The following is a 22,856-nucleotide window of genomic DNA, read 5'->3' on the forward strand; positions in this document are numbered from 1 at the left end:
CGCGACGGGGTGAGCTCCTGTTGCTCAGTCCCAGCTCCTGCCAACCTAGCAGTTTGAAAGCACGTTAAAGTGCAAGTAGATAAATAGGTACCGCTCCAGCGGGATGGTAAACAGCGTTTCCGTGCACTACTGTGGTTCGCCAGAAGCGGCGTAGTCATGCTGGCCACATGACCCAGAAGCTGTACGCCGGCTCCCTCGGCCAATAAAGCGAGATGAGCGCCGCAACCCCAGAGTCAGTCATGACTGGACCTAATGGTCAGGGGTCCCTTTACCTTTACCTATTCTCTGGTCCATGGGGTCACAAAGAGTTGGACACGACTAAATGACTAAATGACTAAACAACAACAACAACATTCTTCTCCAGGAAGTAGGACATGATTCAACCAGAGGTAAAGGTAAGGTGAAGGACCCCTGGATGGTTAAGTGCAGTCAAAGGTGACTATAGGGTTGCGGCGCTCATCTTGCTTTCAGGCTGAGGGAGCCAGTGTTTGTCCACAGACAGCTTTCTGGGTCATCTGACCAACATGACTAAACTGCTTCTGGCACAATGGGACACCGTGACAGACACCAGACCACACGGAAACACCGTTTACCTTTCCGCTGCAGTAGTACCTATTTATCTACTTGCACTGGTGTGCTTTCGAACTGCTAGGTTGGCAGCAGCTGGGACAGAGCAATGGGAGCTCTGTCGCACGGATTCGAACTGCCGACCTTCTGATCAGCAAGCCCAAGAGGCTCAGTGGTTTAGACCAGTGTTCCCCAACCTTGCGCCTCCAGCTGTTTTTGGACTACAATTCCCATCATCCTTGACCACTGGTCTTGCTAGCGAGGGATGATGGGAGTTGTAGTCCAAAAACAGCTGGAGGCCGAAGGTTGGGGAACACTGGTTTAGACCACAGCGCCAACCACAACCAGAGTAAGAACTTCTAAGTCCCATTGGTTTAAATGAGACAGTGAAGCACAGATATCTTTCTCTTTCCAATGATCCTGGTGGAATCCAGTAGTGACCAGGATTCAGCAGCTAAAGTGTTCCCATCTAAGGAGCTGAACCAAGTTCCTAGCTCTGAGTTGGTGAACAGGGTCCCCCTAATCCTAGGACTGGCTGAACCAGATGCCACAGTGCTGTGACGATCATAGGTGCCTTCTCATGTCCTGAAAAACCCAAAACCCAGGAAACATACCAGGTGGGAGGTCTTAGAAAGAGGTCTCTAAAAAGGTGCAGAGCATAGGAGGCACAGGCACAAAAGGCTTCAATTCCAACTTAACAGAGCTTCTTCAGAGTGTATCTGAAGAAGTGTGCATGCACACGAAAGCTCATACCAAGAACTAACTTAGTTGGTCTTTAAGGTGCTACTGCAAGGAATTTTTTTTGTTTTAACAGAGCCAGTTACTCACTAGGAGTTCATCACAGCGCTGTGACCACCAACCTGCCTTGCCCTAACCAAGGTCTCTTCTGCTGGACAAGAACAGGGCACTCTCATCCCTTCAAATGAATGGGATGCCAAACTATTCCATCATGGACGGACTCTGCCGCATCATCTCAAAACTTTGGAGTTGTACATAACTTTTTTTTAAAAGCAACGTTTAAGAGATTGGCTTCTTGGTAGCACTTGACAATGACTTTCACTCCTTGACAGGATGAAGGAGCATTTTTATTTCAAGAAGTGTCTCGGTATTACAACGTCTATCATCCCTTTGCAGCCAGACCTGAGCATTAATAAACCTGCCTGTCTCTTTTCAGATATAGTTTGTTCCACCTGCATTTAATTTACGAGGGGGATCAGAGCATACGATGCTCATACTGTTCAACAGCAATAATCTAAAAATTCACATTTCAAGAGACTGCTTTCCTATCATACTAAAAAAGAGAGAATGTGTTTAATAATAAAATGACATTTCTAATAGACTAGAGGGAGTTTAGATGGGAGGAAATCACATCTCAGCTAATAAAGTCGGAGCGAGAGTTTGCTGGCCATGAACCCCCTGGCAAGCTGAACAGGCTGTTGAAATTAATCTACTCCTGCAGCAAACATACAAAGGAAATTCTAATTAGAATGGTATCAATGGCTGCAGATAAAAGCCAGCACAAAAGAGTTCCTTTTTTTAGAATACAGATTTTAAATGCGGGGAAAAGCGGCCAACTTTGTTATTATAGTTACGTGGGTTTAGTTGCATTGTGCACGATCCTGCTCGCATTAATTTAAGCAGATGGGAATAGGACTTAACATTTTTTTTTATTGTTAAAATAGAAAATACAGATTTAAGACAACAGCATATGCCTGCATGGCACTTTCCCCTTTACGATTCAGGTTGCAGTACTAGGTGCCCTTGAAGCCAGTGAAAAGTGCACGTATCTGTCTGACAAAGAATGAATTTTCCTGGTCTATCAGGCTAAGGGCTGATGGGAGATTCTTCTCCTGGCATACTGCAACACACAGCAGAAAGCCTGCCCAGTTGGTCTCTAAGTAGTGCTGGCTTCATTCAGAATTACAGTTCTGGTTGGTTCCAATCTACGTATACAAACACGTTGAGTCAGCTGTGCAGACCTGGCTCAGGGCTTATTGGCCTCATCCATGACAGCAGTAACTATTCTTAGGTAAAAAAATTAAATAAAATAAATCCAACTTTTAACTGAAGATTAGAATCCAGTCCGGAAAGAAAAGGTGGCTCCAGAATTCAGTTACAGATCCTGAAGTTTTAAATCTCCCAGAAGTTTGAAAGATGTTGTGAGAATAATGTCCTGAAAGGTGGCAGATCCACTGACCTGACCCAGACATCTCTTATTGATGTGGATGTGGGTGATTATGGGCAACAGAACACAGGGACAAACCCTTCTTCTTACGTTTTAATTTGAAAATTAGGAAACTGCCTATTGCGAGCTCTGTGCTCATTTGCCAGGAAGCTGGGCATTTGAGGAGCACTGCGCAAGGGACTTTGCTAAGCGTTGACATTATGATATCAGGCTACTGAGAGGTGGGTTGTTGGGCCCACCTGGCAGAATTGGCCCCGGGGCCATGGGGGAAAATAAGGTCCTGGCCCATTGGTCCAAAAAGGTCCCCCACCCCTGGATCCATACTGACTGGCAGGGGCTCTTCGGGGATCCTGCTCAACCTGGTGATGACTGAACCTGGGATCTTCTGCATTCATTGCCAGTGAGCCAAGACCCTTTCCACAAGGGAACTGTTATGTACTAAGCTTGGATCCTAGAACAATAGGCAAGTAGGATCCTAGAATGCGACAACTGATTGGCCTGCAGGAAAAGACCAATCAGGCTCCAGGAGGAAGTTAATCAGCCTATTAGGCTGGTAGGATCCTAGAATGCAACAACTGATTGGCCTGCAGGAAAAGACCAATCAAGCTCCAGGAGGGAAGCAGAATCAGCCTATTAGGCTGGTAGGATCCTAGAATGCAACAACTGATTGGCCTGCAGGAAAAGACCAATCAGGCTCCAGGAGGGAAGCAGAATCAGCCAATCAGACGGGACTCATTGTGTAAATGATGTATATAAAAGCCTGAGGTTTGGGTGGAAATTGAATCACTGTTTTAGAAGCTGCAATAAAGTGCATGAAACCACTACAGGACTCCGAGTATATTTCAGGAACGCTACGTACAGGTTTGATCTGCAGGCTTGTTCCTCTGTTCCTCATCACGGAGACTTCCACAAAAGCAAGGGAGGGTTTCAAATGCCTCCCTCAACTCTCAACACGGCTTCCTGAGCTTCTCTGCATTGCAGGGTCCCAGCTGTAGGGCAGTCTAGTAACTACGTTGATTTCCCCAATGTAGCAGTCGGTGTGACAGTTACTGCTGACGGGTTTGCTTCCAAAGCCCCACATGCAAAACAAGCGTGCTGTAGCCCACGCACAAGGTCTCCCAGGAGCATCCCCCACATATAAACATGCCGCAAAGGTCTGCTTTGTAATATGATAGCTTGCATCTCCTATCTGCCTTCCAGGGGAATGAGCTATCCTAGTTATTTAAACACTGACAGAGCTCCATGCAATCAAATGTGGTTCAAAATTCAATGGAAAATAAGGGCAGATGTAACAAAGCCCATTGCCTCCTGACTGTGGGGAAAATGATGGTTTTTATACAAACGAATTATCTGTTTTCAGAAGCTCTGCATCGTTATGGAAACAGAACAAATAGTTTATTTTGCTTGTCTTCTTTGGATATGAAATCCCAGACCTGCCGCTAGCCTCTGTGCAACTCAATCTGTAGGAAATACAAATCTGAATGAAGCAGCTGATTTTGTGAAACAGAACCTCTAGATTCAAAATGGTTTGAGAAGCACAGCAAGAACCAACTCCTACTAGTCTAACACAGCCCTGTGGAAATCCTGCAAAGGAAAGCAGCCATCTGTAGAAAATAAGCTTCACTATCACTTGTAATACTCAACACATTTCTGGATTGTTCCTCATTAGGGGATAAATTATCCCCAAATGGCAGTGGGGACAAGTGCCCAAATCACCGTAGGCAAAATTATCCCCTCAAGTCAGGCATAGGCAAACTCTGACCCTCCAGATGTTTGGGACTACAATTCCCATCATCCCTGGCTAACAGGACCAGTGGTCAGGGATGATGGGAATTGTAGTCCCAAACATTTGGAGGGCCAGAGTTTGCCTATGCCTGCCTCAATTACTGAGGACTTAGGGGACATTTTAAGGCTTCAACTTCCATAAATGCAAATGACAAATGCATATGACTGAAATGCAAGTCATCTGTTGCAATACCTCCAGAAATAGCCCGCTGCCGCTATGACCAATATTACTTGTTGAAAAACAACATATCCAAACGGTATACATGTTGGTCCATAGTGGCAGGGGGCTATTTCTGGAGGTATTGCAACAGATGACTTGAATTTCAGTTACCATTAAATGGGAAATGGCACCTCAAATGTCAACATTTAGAAAGCTAGTACTGTATGTTTGGGAAACTTCCTGCAGTTAGAGAACACTTTTTCACCACCTTTTTTTGCTAAGCAAGCCCTGTACTGTATTGCAACTCTCGGTTCATGTGTTCTTCAAGCCAGTTGTAGTGGCATACATGGCGCTGTAACTCTGTTCTGCAACACACTCAATGCATGCAGGGGAAGATCAGTTGTGGTCATGCTGTAAACAAAAATCTGCCCTTTTCCCCTTATGGGGTATCCAAGAGCCCATACAGAGTCCTTACGTAGGTTCCCGATTGGCAGGAGAAAATAACAGAGGCCAACCAGATAATATTGAGAAGCAAAGCAGCTAGTAAGCCTGATCTTTATTGATCTGTTGCAACAGGGTCCTCACTCACCACATGCAGGAGGGAGGAGGAACCCAGAACAAAGGTGTGCCTGCCCTTATATAGACATTTTAAATTCCCTGCCCTGGAGCTCAAGACCACCCCTCCATACATCATACATACATCACAGAAGGGGTGTGTGCTGGTCCCGGGGGTAAGGTACCGTGAGTGTAGCAGAGTCCACACGAAGAGGGGCGAGGTCCGATGCAGAGAGCCGGGCGGGGAACAGGAACGCTGGAACAGAAGGCTGAGCAGGTAACAGGAACACCGGATGGTCGGGAACAGGAGGCCAAGCAGGGAACAGGAGTACTGGATAGTCAGGAACAGGAAGCCGAGCAGGGAACAGGAGTACCGGATAGTCAGGAACAGGAGGCCGAGCAGGGATCAAGAACACAGGAAGGTCCGAAGCCAACAATGACGTTGCTCCCGCAACCTGGGGCCGGGTTGACTGGGCTTTTATCCTCTTCTAAGGCCAGGGGCGGCCCCGGCCCCCAGGAGCCCCGCCTCCTCTGGCCTTAAGGCGAGCACTCCTCCTGGGGGCAGCCAGTTCCCTTCGCCTCTCTGCCCTAAGCCTCTGCAGATCAGGAGAGGCCGAAGGGTTACTGGGCCCTGGAGGAGGCTCACCTGTGGCCACTGAGTCATCAAGCCCCTCTGGGGCCAGAAGGGCTTCACCTGGGGCCAGCTCCTGATGCACTGCCATAGGTGCAGGCTCTTCAGCATCTAGGCCTTGCCCCAGTTCAGCCGGCCCTGGAGGCGGGGACTCCTGTGCAGGCTGGGATTCCTCTGTTTCATCCTCCGAATCGGAATCCCAGGCCATCACACCATCCCCCCTCCCAGGCCCCCCCCTCAACCGAGGGTCCGGACCCGGCTTGCCGGGGTACGTCGCATGGAACTCTCGGAGGCAGGCAGGTGCGTGGACGTTGGCCGCTGGTTCCCAGGAACGGTCCTCCGGTCCGTACCCCTTCCAGTCAATGAGATACTGCAGCTTTCCCCTGCGGTATCGGGAGTCCAGGATGCGTTCCACCTCGTACTCAGGCTCTCCCCGAACCAACACTGGCTGCGGTCGGGGACGGTTCGGGTGGAACTCGTCGGGTGGGGCCACCGGACTCAAAAGGGACCTGTGGAAGACCGGGTGAACCTTCAGGGTTGCGGGTAACCGGAGACAGAATGCCACAGGAGAGACTTGGTCTACGATAGGGAACGGGCCGGTGAAGCGGGCGTCCAACTTCCGCGAAGGTCGAGAGGGGTGGAGGTGGCGAGTGGAGAGCCAAACCAGGTCACCGATGCAAAGTTCCGGCCCCATCTGGCGGTGGCGGTCGGCCTGGGCTTTGTACGCTTCCTTGGCCTGGTGCAGTTGCTCCACCAAAAGCTGTTGCTGGGACTGGAGCTCTTGAAGCCACTCCGTCACCGCCGGGACCGCGGATGCCGGCAGCACCTCTGGAAACAGCCATGGATGATAACCATAACTGGCCTGGAACGGGGTCTGCTGGGTGGACGCATTCACCGCGTTGTTATAGGCGAACTCCGCCAATGCCAGGTGGTCGACCCAGTCATCCTGCTGGTAGCTGCAGTAACACCGGAGGTACTGCTCCAGCACCGCGTTCGCCCGTTCCGTCTGGCCATCGGTCTGTGGGTGGTAGGCTGACGAGAGGCAGACCTCTGTCCCGAGGGTCTGGTGTAATGCTCGCCAGAACCGGGATGTGAACGGAACGCCCCGGTCGGACACCATGCGCTCAGGTAGTCCATGCAGGCGGAAGACATGCTGAAGGTACAGCTGAGCAGTTTCCTTGGCTGTGGGTACAGATGGACAGGGAGTGCAGTGCACCATCTTGGTGAAATGGTCGGAGAAAACCAGAAGGCAGGTACAGCCACGAGACGAGGGTAAGTCCACTACAAAGTCCAACGAAACCGTGTGCCAAGGGCGCGGTGGAACTGGCAATGGCTGAAGTAGGCCGGGGGGTCGCCCGGTAGTTCCCTTGGCGCGCCGGCAGACATCACAACCAGCAACGTAGCGAGCCACGTCAGCCTTCAGGCGGGGCCACCAAAACTCACGACTGACCAGATGGGTGGTCCGATACCGTCCAAAGTGCCCCGCTGCTGGGGCATCATGGGCCATCCAGAGAACCTCCAGCCGTAGTGGCCCTGGCGGGATGTACAGACGACCGTGGTGCAGCAGGAGGCCCTGATGCAGGACCAGCCCCGGATACTGTGGGCTGGACCCTTCAGCCAGCTCCCGGAGTCGTTCCTGGGCCCAAGCGTCGACCCGCTGCTGTTCCCGCACCCGAACCTGCAGTGGCTGCGCCTCCTGGGTGGCCAGGAATGCAGCCAGAGGTAGGATCGTGGTGGGTTCTGCTTGCTGTACCGTGTCTGCGTTGTCTTCAGGTTTCCGGGACAGGGCATCCGCCTTCTGATTCTGAGAGCTAGGGATGTAGCAGATCCGAAACTGGAACCGGGAAAAGAACAACGCCCACCGGATCTGTCTTTGGTTCAGCTTGCGGGTGGTCTGGAGGTACTCCAGGTTCCGGTGGTCGGTTCTCACCTCCACCGGATGTCGTGCCCCCTCAAGATGGTGGCGCCAGACCTCAAAGGCTACCTTGATGGCCAGTAGTTCCCGCTCCCACACAGTATAGTTACGCTCCGCTGGTAGGAGCTGGCGGGAATAGAAGGCACAGGGTAAGAGTGGCGCTTCAGGACCAATCTGTTGAGACAAGACGGCACCGAGAGCCGTACTGGAGGCGTCGGTCTCCACCACAAAGGGTCGAGAGGGGTCAGGATGTTGTAAGATTGGTGCCCTCTGGAAACAGGCCTTCAACCCCTGAAACGCCTCCTCTGCCTCCTTGTCCCAGGAAAACGGCGTCTTTGGGCGCAGTAGCCAGGTCAACGGGGTGGTGCGATGAGCATAATCAGCGATGAAGGTCCGGTAGTAATTGGTGAACCCCAGGAAACGTTGTAGGTCCTTGCGGTTCCGGGGTGCCGCCCATTCTTGAACCGCTGTCACCTTCCCCGGGTCCATTTGCACCCCATCCGGAGAGAGCCGGTGACCAAGGAAGTCCACAGTCCGCTGATGGAACTCGCACTTGCTGAGCTTTGCGTACAAACGGTGCTCACGCAAGCGCTGCAGCACGGTCCGGACATGTCCCTCATGGCGAGCCGGGTCACGGGAGTAAATCAGTATGTCATCCAAATACACCACCACGTACTTGTCTAACAAGTCCTGAAACACGTGGTTGATGTAGCGTTGGAACACAGCAGGCGCGTTGCACAAACCGAAAGGCATAACCAAATATTCGAACTGCCCGTACCGGGTCCCAAACGCTGTCTTCCACTCATCCCCGGCTCGGATCCGAATCAAGTTGTAGGCCCCCCGGAGGTCCAGCTTGGTGAACACCTGTGCCCCTTGCACCCGCTCCAGCAGCTCCGAGATAAGGGGCAAGGGGTACCGGTCTGGGACGGTAATTTTGTTCAGGGCTCGGTAATCATGGCAAGGGCGGAGTTCCCCACATTTCTTCTTAACGAAAAGCACTGGTGCCGCGGTAGGCGAGGTGGAAGGCCTAATGAACCCACGCTCCAGGTTCTTGCGCAAGAAGTCCTGCAAAGCCTCGCGCTCTGGCTCTGTTAGAGAATATAAGCGACTCACTGGTAAAGGCGCTCTGGGTTGGAGGTCTATGCCGCAGTCAAAAGGCCGATGCGGCGGCAGCTGGTCTGCCCCCCGTTCCTCGAACACGTCCTGGTAGTCCTGATACACGGCTGGGAGCGTGGGTGCTGCCTCCTCTGAGGGCGCGGCCGCCAGCGTCCCGGATTGAGCATGGGAACATGGGTCTGGGAAGTGCACGGTCCGTTTGACCCAGTCAATCTGAACGTTGTGGGCTTCCAGCCAGTCCATCCCGAGCACCAGGGGGAAGCGGGGCATAGAGGCAATGTCCAAAGTTCGCAACTCCCGGTGCTGCTGGAAACACAGGACCAGGGGCTGGGTCTCCTGAGTAACGGCACCTGAACACAGAAGTCGTCCGTCAATCGCTTCCACCTGGACCGGTACTGGCTTGTTCCGAAGTGGCACCTGATGATGGGCGGCAAAAGCAGCGTCCATATAGGAGCGGGTTGCCCCTGAATCTACCAAAGCATGGGTGAGGATCCAGGGCCCACCTGGAGGGTATAAACGTACCGAAACCATAAGATGTTGCAAGTCCATTGGTGCAGGCCCATTCTGCGCGGTTTGGGACCCCCGGTAGCTAGGGCCATCAGCTACTGGGGTTGGCGGTTTCCCTGCGGCTGGCGTTTCTCAGGGCAAGACCGAGCGAAGTGTCCACTTCCACCACAGTAAAGACAGAGATTTCCCTCCCGACGCTGCGCCTTCTCTGCGGGGGAAAGGCGTGGCCGCACTGCCCCGAGCTGCATAGGCTCCTCCGTTAAATCAGTTGTGACCGTGGGGCTGCCGGAAAAAGCTGGTACCGTGAACTGGAAGTGTCGGCGACCCCGGGCCTGACGACGATCCTCCAACCGGTCGTCTATTTGTAGACTCCGTTGAATGAGAGTGCCTAGCGTGGTGGGGCGTTCCATTGTGGCCAACTGGTCCAGTACCTCGTCCGAAAGCCCTTCGAGATACTGGTCCCGCAGTGCCGAATCATTCCAGGTCAAGTCCTGTGCCAACAGCCGAAACTCCGTGGTATATGCGGCCACCGTGGACTTGCCCTGTTTCAAACGCCGAATCGCCCGGTTGGCTTGACTCCCTTTCTGGGGGTTGCCGAACGCGGCCTCCAAACGATTGCAAAACCCCGTATAGTCTGCCAGCAAGGGGGAGTCTTGCCTGAGTAGCGGCAACGCCCACTTGGCCGCCTGGTCCTTTAACAAACTAATCAAAAAGTGCACCTTGGTGCGGTCGTCAGGAAAGTTCCGGGCTCGCCCCTGAATATACAGCTTGGCCTGGGCCAGGAACATGGGAAAGCTGGCCGGGGCTCCATCAAATTTCTCAGGCAAAGCCACTGGGTACTTGCCAGGAGCCGGGGCGTCGGCCCCAGGAGCCGGTAGGGCTTCCAAGCGTTGCTGAAGTGCCACAACCGCGTCACTGAGCTGCTGCACGGTGTGAGTCAAGGCCTGGTTCTCCTGGGCCAAAGCCACCAGTGCAGCCGCCTGGTCAGCCATGGCCTCTGGCTCTTCCCGAACGCACCCCTATGAAGGGGGAGTGCGGGTGTGGCGGGAGCAAACTGTGCTGGTCCCGGGGGTAAGGTACCGTGAGTGTAGCAGAGTCCACACGAAGAGGGGCGAGGTCCGATGCAGAGAGCCGGGCGGGGAACAGGAACGCTGGAACAGAAGGCTGAGCAGGTAACAGGAACACCGGATGGTCGGGAACAGGAGGCCGAGCAGGGAACAGGAGTACTGGATAGTCAGGAACAGGAAGCCGAGCAGGGAACAGGAGTACCGGATAGTCAGGAACAGGAGGCCGAGCAGGGATCAAGAACACAGGAAGGTCCGAAGCCAACAACGACGTTGCTCCCGCAACCTGGGGCCGGGTTGACTGGGCTTTTATCCTCTTCTAAGGCCAGGGGCGGTCCCGGCCCCCAGGAGCCCCGCCTCCTCTGGCCTTAAGGCGAGCACTCCTCCTGGGGGCAACCAGTTCCCTTCGCCTCTCTGCCCTAAGCCTCTGCAGATCAGGAGAGGCCGAAGGGTTACTGGGCCCTGGAGGAGGCTCACCTGTGGCCACTGAGTCATCAAGCCCCTCTGGGGCCAGAAGGGCTTCACCTGGGGCCAGCTCCTGATGCACTGCCACAGGTGCAGGCTCTTCAGCATCTAGGCCTTGCCCCAGTTCAGCCGGCCCTGGAGGCGGGGACTCCTGTGCAGGCTGGGATTCCTCTGTTTCATCCTCCGAATCGGAATCCCAGGCCATCACACCGTGTAACCTAAGACCCCCCCCCTCGATACATCATACCTACATCACAGAAAAGGTGGTCTACAGCAGAAATCTGAGTGCGTTGTTTATCTCGTCTAAACAGGTTACCTGTTTAATGGTCACTTGATTGGATTGCCTGGGGAGCCTGGCCAGTCTTTTGTAAAGATAAATACTTAGTTCCTGAGCCAGGTCACAGGCTCACACCCTATTCATATCTTAAATGTGTCCTTAAGACAGGATTTGTGAAGGAAAAGACAATGGGGAGGCTTTTCCATTTTCCTTTGACCTTGCAGAGAAAACATTTGCTCAGTTTTGGGAATCAAAAATGGTTTCAGGTCAGTCTTCCTGTGCTGATCTACGTATGTGCTTGGTTGGTACACTTATGAACATTTAACATATATCTAAGACCTCAAAATTCCTATCACATCAAATTGATCAGCCCCAGGATTTACAAAACCTGCCTTTGGGCACCTCTGCAAATCAGAAAGCACAAGTAATTGGGGGGGGGGGGCAGGATAACCTTCTTAATACAATGACAGTGTAATGCACAACACACAAGAAGTGCTGATTGGCCCAGTTTAAATGTAACATTTGGGAAGAAATGGCAAACTGACCATGAATGGCAAAGGAACCCCATTTGAACAATGCAGGAACTCGGGTTTTGAACTGCAGCAACCTTCGGGACGTGGGTGGCGCTGTTGGGACGCGGGTGGCACTGTGGGTTAAACCACAGAGCCTAGGGCTTGCCGATCAGAAGGTCAGCGGTTCGAATCCCCGCGACAGGGTGAGCTCCCATTGCTCAGTCCCTGCTCCTGCCAACCTAGCAGTTCGAAAGCACGTCAAAGTCCAAGTAGATAAATAGGTACCGCTCTGGCAGGAAGGTAAACGGCATTTCCGTGCGCTGCTCTGGTTCACCAGAAGTGGCTTAGTCATGCTAGCCACATGACCTGGAAGCTGTACGCCGGCTCCCTTGGCCAATAAAGTGAGATGAGTGCCAAAACCTTGGCCTGAGAACATATTATACAACACACTATTTGGAGCTTTTTGAGTATAAAGTACAAAAGGCTAGTGTAATATGCAATTTTTCCAAGGACAATAACTGAGAATCTATTTCTCATTCCATTTGTAGTTTTAACAACAATGTAAATGTGACTTGACTTGACTGATATTCACTTCAGGACCCTAAGACCTGTATGAACACTTGTTCCCGTTCTGCTATTTCTTCATTGTTTAGCATCCATTATCTCTTTGTCTGATTCCCTGTTTCCTCAATTTCCTCTCCACGCCCTTCCTTTCTTTTCATTGCCCTTCACCCTTGAAAATGGACTCTATGGGTACACTCTGCAGTCGTAACTGTTCATAATGATATGGTGACATGGACCTAGGAATAAGAAGAGGGGGAAGGACAGAATTTTCTGACATTCTTCTTATTCTTAAATCAAATCAAGCACTGATTTACGCTCGCATAAATTGCTCAGAAACCAGTAAACTCACTCTGGACGGGCACTAGCTGAAGCTCAGAGTTTAGATTGATTTTCAGCATAAAATGAATTGTGGTTTTGATGGGCATGCTAACTATAGGACCCCACAGGGTGTAAGCAATCTTTTCTAGCATGCCAATGTCCTCAACAGTTGTTGAGTAGCAACTGTTTTGGCTGAGTTTTTGCACTGCTTCCAGTCATTAAACATTTCTGAGTATTGGGGAATCCATGATTCTTTCAATATGACTGCATGTATATTTTTCAATGTTAAAAATGAGACATGAAATATATTATCCACCCTGTATTTTTCCCAAAATACATGTCACATAATGGAACCAACATTGAAATTCATTGAAAGACCAACGTAGTTAAGCAGGGACAGCTGGCTTAACAACCATCGGAATGAAGGAAATGTGATTTTTTTATTAAAAAATTGCATGTCGTTTATTCAGAAAAAATCCATGCAACTGGGAGAAAAAGAAATGGTCTTATTTTAAAAATGACTGTAGCTATTTGTGGATCTTACTTGTGGCATCCAATTAATGAACTACATAGGAGATGGTGACATGCAATCCATTGCTTTTGCTACTGAATTGTGGGAACTGTTTAACTGTTCGTTTCCTTAGTTTTGACATGTAAACGATTCCAAAAATTTGTAGTTAATGGGAGTGGTCCCCCGCCCCTGCTGAAGGCACAGGTTTAAAAATGTGGCTAAGAGAACACATTTTTCTTTTCTTTTCTTCAAACTGGTGTGTACCCTGTTGTGGAAAGGCACACAGAAAGCAGGGGGCCTGTAAAATTACTGGCGTACATGCTCTACCACGCCTCATTTACATGTGCTTTTTTCCATGATTGAATGCAGAGGCTGCGGCGCTGAAAGAGCTAACTTTACAAATAGCCCCGTTTCCTTCAGAGGGGGTTACTAATGAATAATTAGTTCCACAATTGCGACTATAATCAGGTAAATTATCTGCAGACGTAGCAGTTACTATACGGCTTATTTCCCTGTGCAATTAGCAAACATGCTGCAAGTCGGGGCTTGTTCCCATGATCTCTTTTGTCTGGAGACTGTTAATCCTTATTGATTACCCCTGATTAGCAACTCTCCTGGGGTGGAGGAAACTAGAACTGTGTGTACCCTACCCCTCTGTTGTTTCTACTAGCAGCCGGCATCAGAATTAAACCCATCGCAAGGAAGCGATTACTGCCGTACAACAAACCCTATTGAAGTTCTCATGGGCTGGCTGGGTGAATGCCATTCCCCAATCTGAATGTGCCTTGTTCCTCAGGGTAAGAACAGCAGCAACAATAACCTGAGCTAGGCCATGATTGGGAACCGGGCAGCCTGCAGTTCTGAAGTGACTAGCAATAGTCTTTACAGTGGTACCTCGGGTTAAGAACTTAATTCGTTCTGGAGGTCCGTTCTTAACCTGAGATGCCACTTTAGCTAATGGGGCCTCCCGCTGCGCCACCACCGCATGATTTCTGTTCTCATCCTGAAGCAAAGTTCTTAACCCGAGGTACTATTTCTGGGTTAGCAGAGTCTGTAACCTGAAGCATCTGTAACTCGAGGTACCACTGTATGTGTCTTGCAAGCACTTGCTATACTAAATCCACTTTCACTTTGATAAGCAAGGGTTGCTACCGCACTAGAGACCCCGAGGCATTGCTATTCTGCAATTAGCCAGAAGTGAAATTAAAATTCCACACAGCACTGAATATAAGGCTACATTAACTTTCAATGCTCTCCCCTATGGCCAACGATCATTTATAATGTTTACTCAGAAGAGCACCCCTGTTCAGCAGTGACCCCTTCCAATGTCAGTTAAAAAAAAATTCTCCACCTAAGGTCAGCCTTTTACTTTTTCCTGGTAATGACAGTTAGTCATTACTGGTTTTCTTTCATTTCCCCACCTATTTGTGTGTTGTTTTTAGCCGAACAGTGTTGTAATTTTGCCCTTAAAAAAAAATGCTGAAAGGAAATCAGTAATTAAAATCCTCTGAAGAGTGAACACAAACTGACTAAGAAGCAACTCGTAACTAATTTCCCAGTTTTGATGAGGAAGGAACAATTAAAAAAACAAACTGAACATGCAAACAGGAAGTAGTTCATTGAAGGTACAGTAGCTCTTAGAAATTTCAACAGGGCTTTGTCTGTCTACACAGAACAGACTGGGTTTACAACAGCATTTTATAGTTGGAAGGAAAATGTCTGAACAAACTCCAAAAGGCAAGTGAACACAGGGTGGCAGTTCTGAAAAAATGCAGAAGTAAACTACATTTGTGGCCATCATTTGATGGTATAAAAGCACATTATAATCATCAACATCATCATTAAAATTTCTATACCTTCCCTCATCCAAGGAGGCCCCATTAGCTAAAGTGGTGCTTCAGGTTAAGAACAGTTTCAGGTTAAGAACGGACCTCCGGAATGAATTAAGTACTTAACCCGAGGTACCACTGTATTATTTTAGCTGAGATGGCTGCTAAAAAGTTATACAGATTGAAAATGGACAAAAACTATATTCTATGTTTGCTTGGACATAAAACTGGGACATCTACATGCTTGAAAAAAATATCTCACTACTGCATGCCAGTGAAAGGATTATTTCTCCATCGCCATTACATCAGCACATTTCTGAGTGGTGAGGGGTTTATTCGCAATTGCCCAAATTGAAAGGCTGCTGGAAGCCTTGGAGATGGGCTATGGAACATGTTTGCTAGGCACCTGTCCATTTAGGGATGGCAAAGAAAATTAATTATGTTTGCGTTTTAATGAGAAGTAACTAAGTCACACTTTATGAACAAATATAAGATGTGAAACGCAATTAAACTTTGAAAATTGCACTGCTCTGAATTTATGTATGTGTTGGGAAAAGTGAACATAAAGATTGCTTGCAAAGATGTGTATACAGAAATGTGTGTATTGGGAGAAATTGCACTTAAATCCCAATGAATTATTGTGGGGGTTGTTTTCGGGGGGGGGGGTGTTAATCGCAAATTGCTGTGGAAATGTGGAGCAGTGAATTTAAGAGTGGAAAAATGAGAGAGAATCAGAAATTAACAGATATTTTGTCTAGCCTCAATGCCATTGAATCTAAAGCATTATTACAGTCATACCTTGGAAGTCGAACTGAATCTGTTCTGGAAGCCTGTTCAACTTCCCAAGCGTTCAGCTTCCAAAGCGCAGCTTCTGATTGGCTGCAGGAGCTTCTGAAAATCGTTTGAAAACCGGAACAATCACTTCTGGCTTTTGATCGTTTGGGAGCCGAAACATTCAAGTCCAAAGGCATTCGGCTTTGAGGTTCCACTGTATAGTCTGATTCTACGGCAGGGATCAGCAACGTAAGGCCCATGGGCCAGAAGTGGCCTGTGGAGGTCATTTGATCGGCCCACGAACCACTCCCAAACTGAGCTGCCCACTCACGTGCTGTGCTAAATTGGCGCAGCACGGTGCAGGGACTTGCTTCCGCTGTGTTGAAAACTGCGTCTTCGCAGACACCGAAAATCACAGGCCTGCGCGCTCACATAAACGCGCGATCCGGTCCACGGAGGGGTCTCCGCGGGACCGATCTGGCCCAGACAAGATAAACCTTGCTGGCCCCTGTTCTATGGGATCAATTTCGGTTCTTGAGGCCTGAAAATTTGGACAAGATGCTGGAAGCTGTGCGGCTAACTACAGGGTCTCGCAACCCTTGTCCATCATGATGAATTTGAGTGAGTGGGTGCATCTCCTTGCATGACAGGGAGGTGACTTGAAAGAAGCCATAGTTGCTCCTGGAAAATATCTATCATGGGCTGGAGGCTTATGAGAGCTTCCCCTCAGTCCCAAATGTCCACTTTGTGGGGAAGGTGCTCAAGATGCAACTGAATTAGGTGTGGCTACAGGGGTGCTTGTTGCAGGGGTGTGCTGGATGAAAGAGAGATGTTGCGAGGGGGTGGTTCTTAGGTCTGGGAATTAGGTGGCTTATCTGTTCTGGATGTGGCTGCACTCTCCCTTAAGGTACAAGTGCATCGTCTGGGATATTTTTATGAAGAGCTGTTTTAAATAAATACAACAAATAGGAAATCAGCACATACCTATACAGCTATGCTGCTTGTTTTGGACATTTGGAACGAGGGAGGCGCCTTTCAGCAAAAGCACGAAGAGGAGCACAAAGTTGAAGGAAGGAGCCATCTTCCAACGCATTCTCATTCTGGAAGTAAAAACATAGAGGAAGGGTGGGGGAAACTTCTCAAAATCAGCATTGACATAAGTGAAATTCTTAAGGACTGACGCCATTAAATCTCATGGAGGGAGACTCAAGTGCAGGAGCAATGCATGCGGTTCTTGCACCTGAGGAGCTGAGGTAACCAAGTGCTTTGCCAATAAAAAACCAAACTTTCAGTCACATGTTCTTACTGGGTTTGTTTGTTTGTTTGTTTGTTTGTATGCATTGTTTGTATGCGTTCAGGACAGAAAATCTATCCATTTCGGTTTCTCTCAGTTTCTCGTTTTCCCAATCTTACATTCAGCTCCCCACATTTCCACATCAATATGCAATTTTTCAAAAGCCATCATGAAATTCATTAGCATATAAACACCTTTGTATGCTATTTTGCCTAATATGCACATTATCGCAAAGCAATTTTCCCCAATACAATGCATTTTTTTTAAATAAATATTTTTTATTGAGTTTCTTTTCTTAAGGTCATAGACACAAGATTAAAGTAAGAGAATACAAGAAACAAAAACAAAAAAAAAGATCAAAAAAATCATTACAATCCAATTTTCAATAGTTTTTCCAATATTCCAAATGGACTTCCCCGCATCCTCCAGACTCTGCGTTCTTTGCAATAAAAGTTTCAGCAATTTGTTACCTTGTTTCTTAACTTACTGTAACTTTCAATTATTATGTTTCTAAATTCACAATATTATGTCCCAACTTTGTACATTTAAAGTTAACATAATAAAATTGTTTCATATTACCACCTCTTTTTTCTTGTCTTAATTTTCAATTTACCTAATCAAGTTGCTAAAGCGAAAGTTTCCTAATCGTGCATATTTCTTAACATTCGTACAACTTATAATGTTTTTGCAAATAGTCCTTAAATTTTTTCCAGTCCTCTTCCATTGTTTCCTCGCCCAAATCTCGGATTCTGCCAGTCATCTCAGCCAGTTCCATGTAGTCCATCAACTGCGTCTGCCACTCCTCCAGCGTGGGTAAATCTTGAGTCTTCCAGTGCTTTGCAATAAGAATTCTTGCTGCTGTAGTAGCGTACATGAACAAAGTTCTATCCTTCTTTAACACCTTCTGGTCCACCATGCCCAATAGGAAGGCCTCTGGTTTCTTGGGAAAGGTATACCTAAATACCTTTTTTAACTCGTTGTAAATCATTTCCCAGAAGGCCTTCACTTTTGGGCAGGTCCACCAAAGATGAAAAAATGTCCCTTCTGCCTCCTTACATTTCCAACATTTATTATCAGACAAGTGGTATATCTTAGCTAACTTGACTGGGGTCATGTACCACCGGTATATCATTTTCATAATGTTTTCTTTCAAGGCATTACATGCCGTAAACTTTATACCGGTGTTCCATAACCTTTCCCAGTCTTCAAACATAATGTTGTGTCCAATATCCTGTGCCCATTTTATCATGGCAGATTTAACTGTCTCATCCTGTGTATTCCATTTAAGCAGCAAGTTATACATTTTTGAAAGTGTCTTAGTTTTTGATTCTAACAATTCCGTCTCTAATTTCGATTTTTCCACCTGGAAACCAACTTTTTTGTCCATTTTAAAAACCTCTTGGATTTGAGCATAATGTAGCCAATCTCGCACCTTATTTTTTAGTTTGTCTTGGCTCTGCAACCTCCATTTGTCTCCAACTTTTTCAATTATTTCCCAATATTTTGGCCAGTAGGCCTCCATGTTAGGTCTTTTCCTAGCCTTGGCCTCCATCGGTGAAAGCCATCTCGGGGTCTTGCCCTCCAGTAAGTCTTTATATTTCGACCAAACCGCAAAGATTGCTCTTCTGACAATATGGTTTTTAAATAATTTATGAACTTTGACCTTGTCGTACCACAGGTAAGCATGCCAACCAAAAGCATTGTCAAACCCTTCCAGATCCAGGACATCAGTGTTCTCCAACAGAAACCAATCCTTCAGCCAGCAAAAGGCTGCAGATTCATAATACAACCTCAGGTCCGGCAGGGCAAACCCCCCTCTTTCTTTTGAATCAGTTAATATTTTAAACTTTATTCGGGGCTTTTTGCCCTGCCAGACAAACTTAGATATATCCTTCTGCCACTTTCCAAAACATTCCACTCTGTCCACGATCTGTAGGGTTTGAAACAAAAATAACATTTTCGGCAATACATTCATCTTTATAGCTGCAATTCTGCCCAACAAGGAAAGTTTCAACTTTGACCAAGTTTCCAAATCCTTCTTAATTTCCGACCAACATTTTTCATAATTGTCTTTAAATAAATTCAAATTTTTTACAGTCAAATGAACCCCTAGGTATTTCACTTTTTTGACAACACTTAGTTCTGTTTCTTTCTGAAACCCCTCTGTTTCTGTAGGTGTCAAGTTTTTGGCCAAAACCATGGTCTTTTGCTTGTTCAGCTTAAATCCCGCCACCCGACCAAATTCATGGATCAGTTCTAAAACTCTTTTTGTACTAGATACTGGCTCCTGTAGTGTTAAGACTAAATCATCTGCAAAAGCTTTCAATTTATATTGTTTCACTCCGACCTCTATTCCTTGTACCGACCGGTCCTCCCTGATCATGTTCAATAGCACCTCCAGGACTGAGATAAATAAAAGGGGAGATAGCGGGCACCCCTGTCGTGTCCCTTTTTCAATTTTAAACTCCTCTGTCACCACATTGTTCACTATCAATTTAGCTTTTTGCTCTGTGTAGATTGCTTGTATTCCATTTTCAAACCCCCGTCCCACTCCCATCCCTTCCAAATTTTTCTTCATAAACGTCCAAGAGATATTATCAAAGGCTTTCTCTGCATCAATAAAAATTAACACCGCTCTCCTATTGATATTTGTTTGTAAAAGTTCCAAAATATCAATAATGTTCCTGGTGTTGTCAAACAAATGTCTACCTGGGAGAAAGCCAGCTTGGTCCTTGTGAATTACTTCATTCAAAACTTTTTTAAGTCTACTTGCTAAAATGTCTGCAAAGATTTTGTAATCCACATTTAGGAGTGAGATGGGACGGTAGTTCTTAAGTTGAGTCTTTTCAGTTTCCACTTTAGGAATCAATGTGATGAAGGCTTCTTTCCACGACGAATACAATGCATTTTTGTATCCACTTATATGCACATTATCCTGGTATATACATTTGTGTAAAGGTAAAGGACCCCTGGACTGTTAAGTCCAGTCAAAGGTGACTATGGGGTTGCAGCGCTCATCTCGCTGTCAGGTCAAGGGAGGTGGCGTTTGTCCAGAGACAGCTTTCCGGGTCATGCAGCAGCATGACTAAACCGCTTCTGGTGCAATGGAACACCGTGACGGAAACCAGAGTGCATGGAAATGCTGTTTACCTTTCTGCCGCAGTGGAACCTATTTATCTACTTGCACTGGTGTGCTTTCGAACTGCTAGCAGGAGCTGGGACAGAGCAATGGAAGCTCATCCCGTTGTGGGGATTCAAACCATCAATCTTCTGATTGGCAAGCCCAAGAGGCTCAGTGGTTTAGACCACAGCGCCATCCCTATGCATTTTTGTACACACTACTTGGCTGAAGAACTGTGTTACAAAATCAGGATAACTGCAAATTTCAAAGGATAGCTGTTGTTTTGGTTCTCATCTTGTTTTGAAAAGTATGAATTTGGCAAGTTCACATTTAACTGTGAACTCAGTTGAATTTCTCCTGCATCCCTCTCTTCATGCACTACTTTTAATTTCCCACCCCCAAAACATGGATATGGTTGCATGCTGAACTTCAGTCATGGGATCTAGAACTACACACAGAAGCTGTTATCATGTTTGTATTCTAAGTTTGTATTCTAAGTTTGACTTGGCAAATCTTCCCTGGAAAGCCTAATTTATGATGCAACCTGTCTGGGAAAATTAACGAGCAAATGCCTAGATTTTATTTCATCGGAACTGAGAATGATGGCGTCTGCCGCTCGAGGAGGACTTTTGGATCAGCGTGTGAGAATTTATTGCAAACAAAAGACTTACCAGCTTTAAAAAAAAAGGGGAGAGCCTTACAAAGTTCACACAGAAGCATAATATTGCTTACTTTAACTCGCCTGTGGAAACAACTCAGAGGCTATTAAGAAGAAAAAGGATAACAACAAGAAGATTGAAAGATGGGACTGGTGAACACTAAAAGCAGCAGAAATATGAGATGACTGGACCCTTACTGAACTCGAAGCATGGGAACCCCCAACAAAAATATATAATTTGGCAAAATATTTGGACTTTATGATATGTATTGGTATAATTTGGAATAATTAATGTGATATGATTGGATTGTTAAATGGAAAACTTAATAAAAACTACACACAGCAGCAGTTGTCTCTAGCAAAGCGAATCACAAAGCGGTTACTAGATTTTGATGCAAAGAGATGTAATGACAGGCAGAAATCCAGCAGGCACTGCTTCTCCAAACACAGCATCTTTTTGTCAGGGACAACTGTGGATGGTGAATTTTGCCCTCAAAAGCCCCGCTTAGAATCAAGAGAAGTGCCACCCTAAAGACGGAAGCAGTTAATGCTGCAAGAAAAACTATTGCTAGGACATGGGAATCATCACAATTATTAAAGGTGGGGGCATGGTATAATGCAATTTTGCCACCAGCATTTTGGAAAAACTGACACAGAAAGTAGCAAGAGCCAAAAAGAAACATGGCAAATTTATGCGGTCTTTTTTGATTACAGAAATGAGGTATATGGTAGAATACTACCAATAGATTACAGCACAGTTTGGCTTGAATGCAGTACATATTTAATTACAGTGGTGCCTCGCAAGACGAAAAGAATCAGTTCCGCGATTCTCTTCGTCTAGCGGTTTTTTCGTCTTGCGAAGCAAGCCCATTAGCGGCTAAGGGGATTAGCGCTATTAGCGGTTTAGCGGCTTAGCGGCTATTAAAGGATTAGCGGCTAAGCTGCTAAAAGGCTATTAGCGGCTTAGCGGCTTAGAAAAAGGGGGGGAAAGCGAAAAAAAATCGCAAGACTAGCAAGACGTTTTGTCTTACGAAGCAAGCCCATAGGGAAAATCGTCTTGCGAAGCAACTCAGAAACGGAAAACCCTTTCGTCTAGCGGGTTTTCCGTCTTGCGAGGCATTCGTCTTGCAGGGCACCACTGTATTTCCCCTTCCCCCATCCTATACATTCCTCCAAATTCTAATTCTAATTGATATGAAATACCTTTTGCTTATGGTCACCTGTCTAAGCAATGCACGTTACTACACATAATTTCGTATCTGTAATAATTTTGGCATATACCCTTCAACACCAACCTTGTGAATATATTCAGAAACGTTTGTTGTTGCGCTATTTTTAATTTTCTGCAATTGTTGCATGTCATATGCCCTAATGTAAACAAAGCTATATCGCAGTGCAGCCATCTTAAGCAGTTTGAAGGTGGAAATGAATACAAACTACGTCACCAAAAAACAACCCAGTAGCAAAAGCCGCATGCCTTACCAGTAGTTTCTGCAGCAGACTCTCCTAATAAAATAGCAACAGTGAAGAAAAAATGCCTCCTGAGAAGAGGAGTCTCTCACAGAACTGGCTCAGGCTTCGTTTTCCTCTTCCTCTTTTCTTGACAAGTGTGGTTTGGTTAGCAGGGTGTGGAACCCGGCAGCAAAGTTCGCTGTTTGGGGTTTTCTCATAAACCTCATTCATCCGAAACCAAAGCATGAGGCAGAGATACGTTTACTGACCAATTCAAAATTTGCCTTACCCCTTGATCCTATGAATCTCTAGTGACATCAGCAATGTGTCTTGCAAATACAGTGGTACCTCGGGTTACATACGCTTCAGGTTACATACGCTTCAGGTTACAGACTCCGCTAACCCAGAAATCATACCTCGGGTTAAGAACTTTGCTTCAGGATGAGAACAGAAATCGTGCGCTGGCAGCGCAGCGGCCCCATTAGCTAAAGTGTTGCTTCAGGTTAAGAACAGTTTCAGGTTAAGAACGGACCACCGGAACAAATTAAGTACTTAACCCGAGGTACCACTGTATACAGAATACAAATAAAGAGGGA

At 47.2% G+C, this 22,856-nt stretch overlaps 1 protein-coding gene across 1 annotated transcript in view; it reads right to left on the bottom strand.

The window, feature by feature from the left end:
- Positions 1 to 22,486, bottom strand: part of AOAH (acyloxyacyl hydrolase) — a 94,584-nt gene extending 72,098 nt beyond the window's left edge. Inside the window, exons 1-2 of the mRNA XM_028751318.2 lie at positions 22,291 to 22,486; positions 16,720 to 16,835 (exon numbers count right to left, since the gene is read on the bottom strand). Coding sequence (XP_028607151.2) covers positions 16,720 to 16,834 — 115 coding nt within the window. The 5' untranslated portion in view covers position 16,835; positions 22,291 to 22,486. The remainder of the gene's footprint in view (positions 1 to 16,719; positions 16,836 to 22,290) is intronic.
- Positions 22,487 to 22,856: the final 370 nt, after the last annotated feature.

The sequence above is a fragment of the Podarcis muralis genome, chromosome 12 (genome assembly GCF_964188315.1).
Source record: "Podarcis muralis chromosome 12, rPodMur119.hap1.1, whole genome shotgun sequence".
NCBI lineage: Eukaryota > Metazoa > Chordata > Lepidosauria > Squamata > Lacertidae > Podarcis > Podarcis muralis.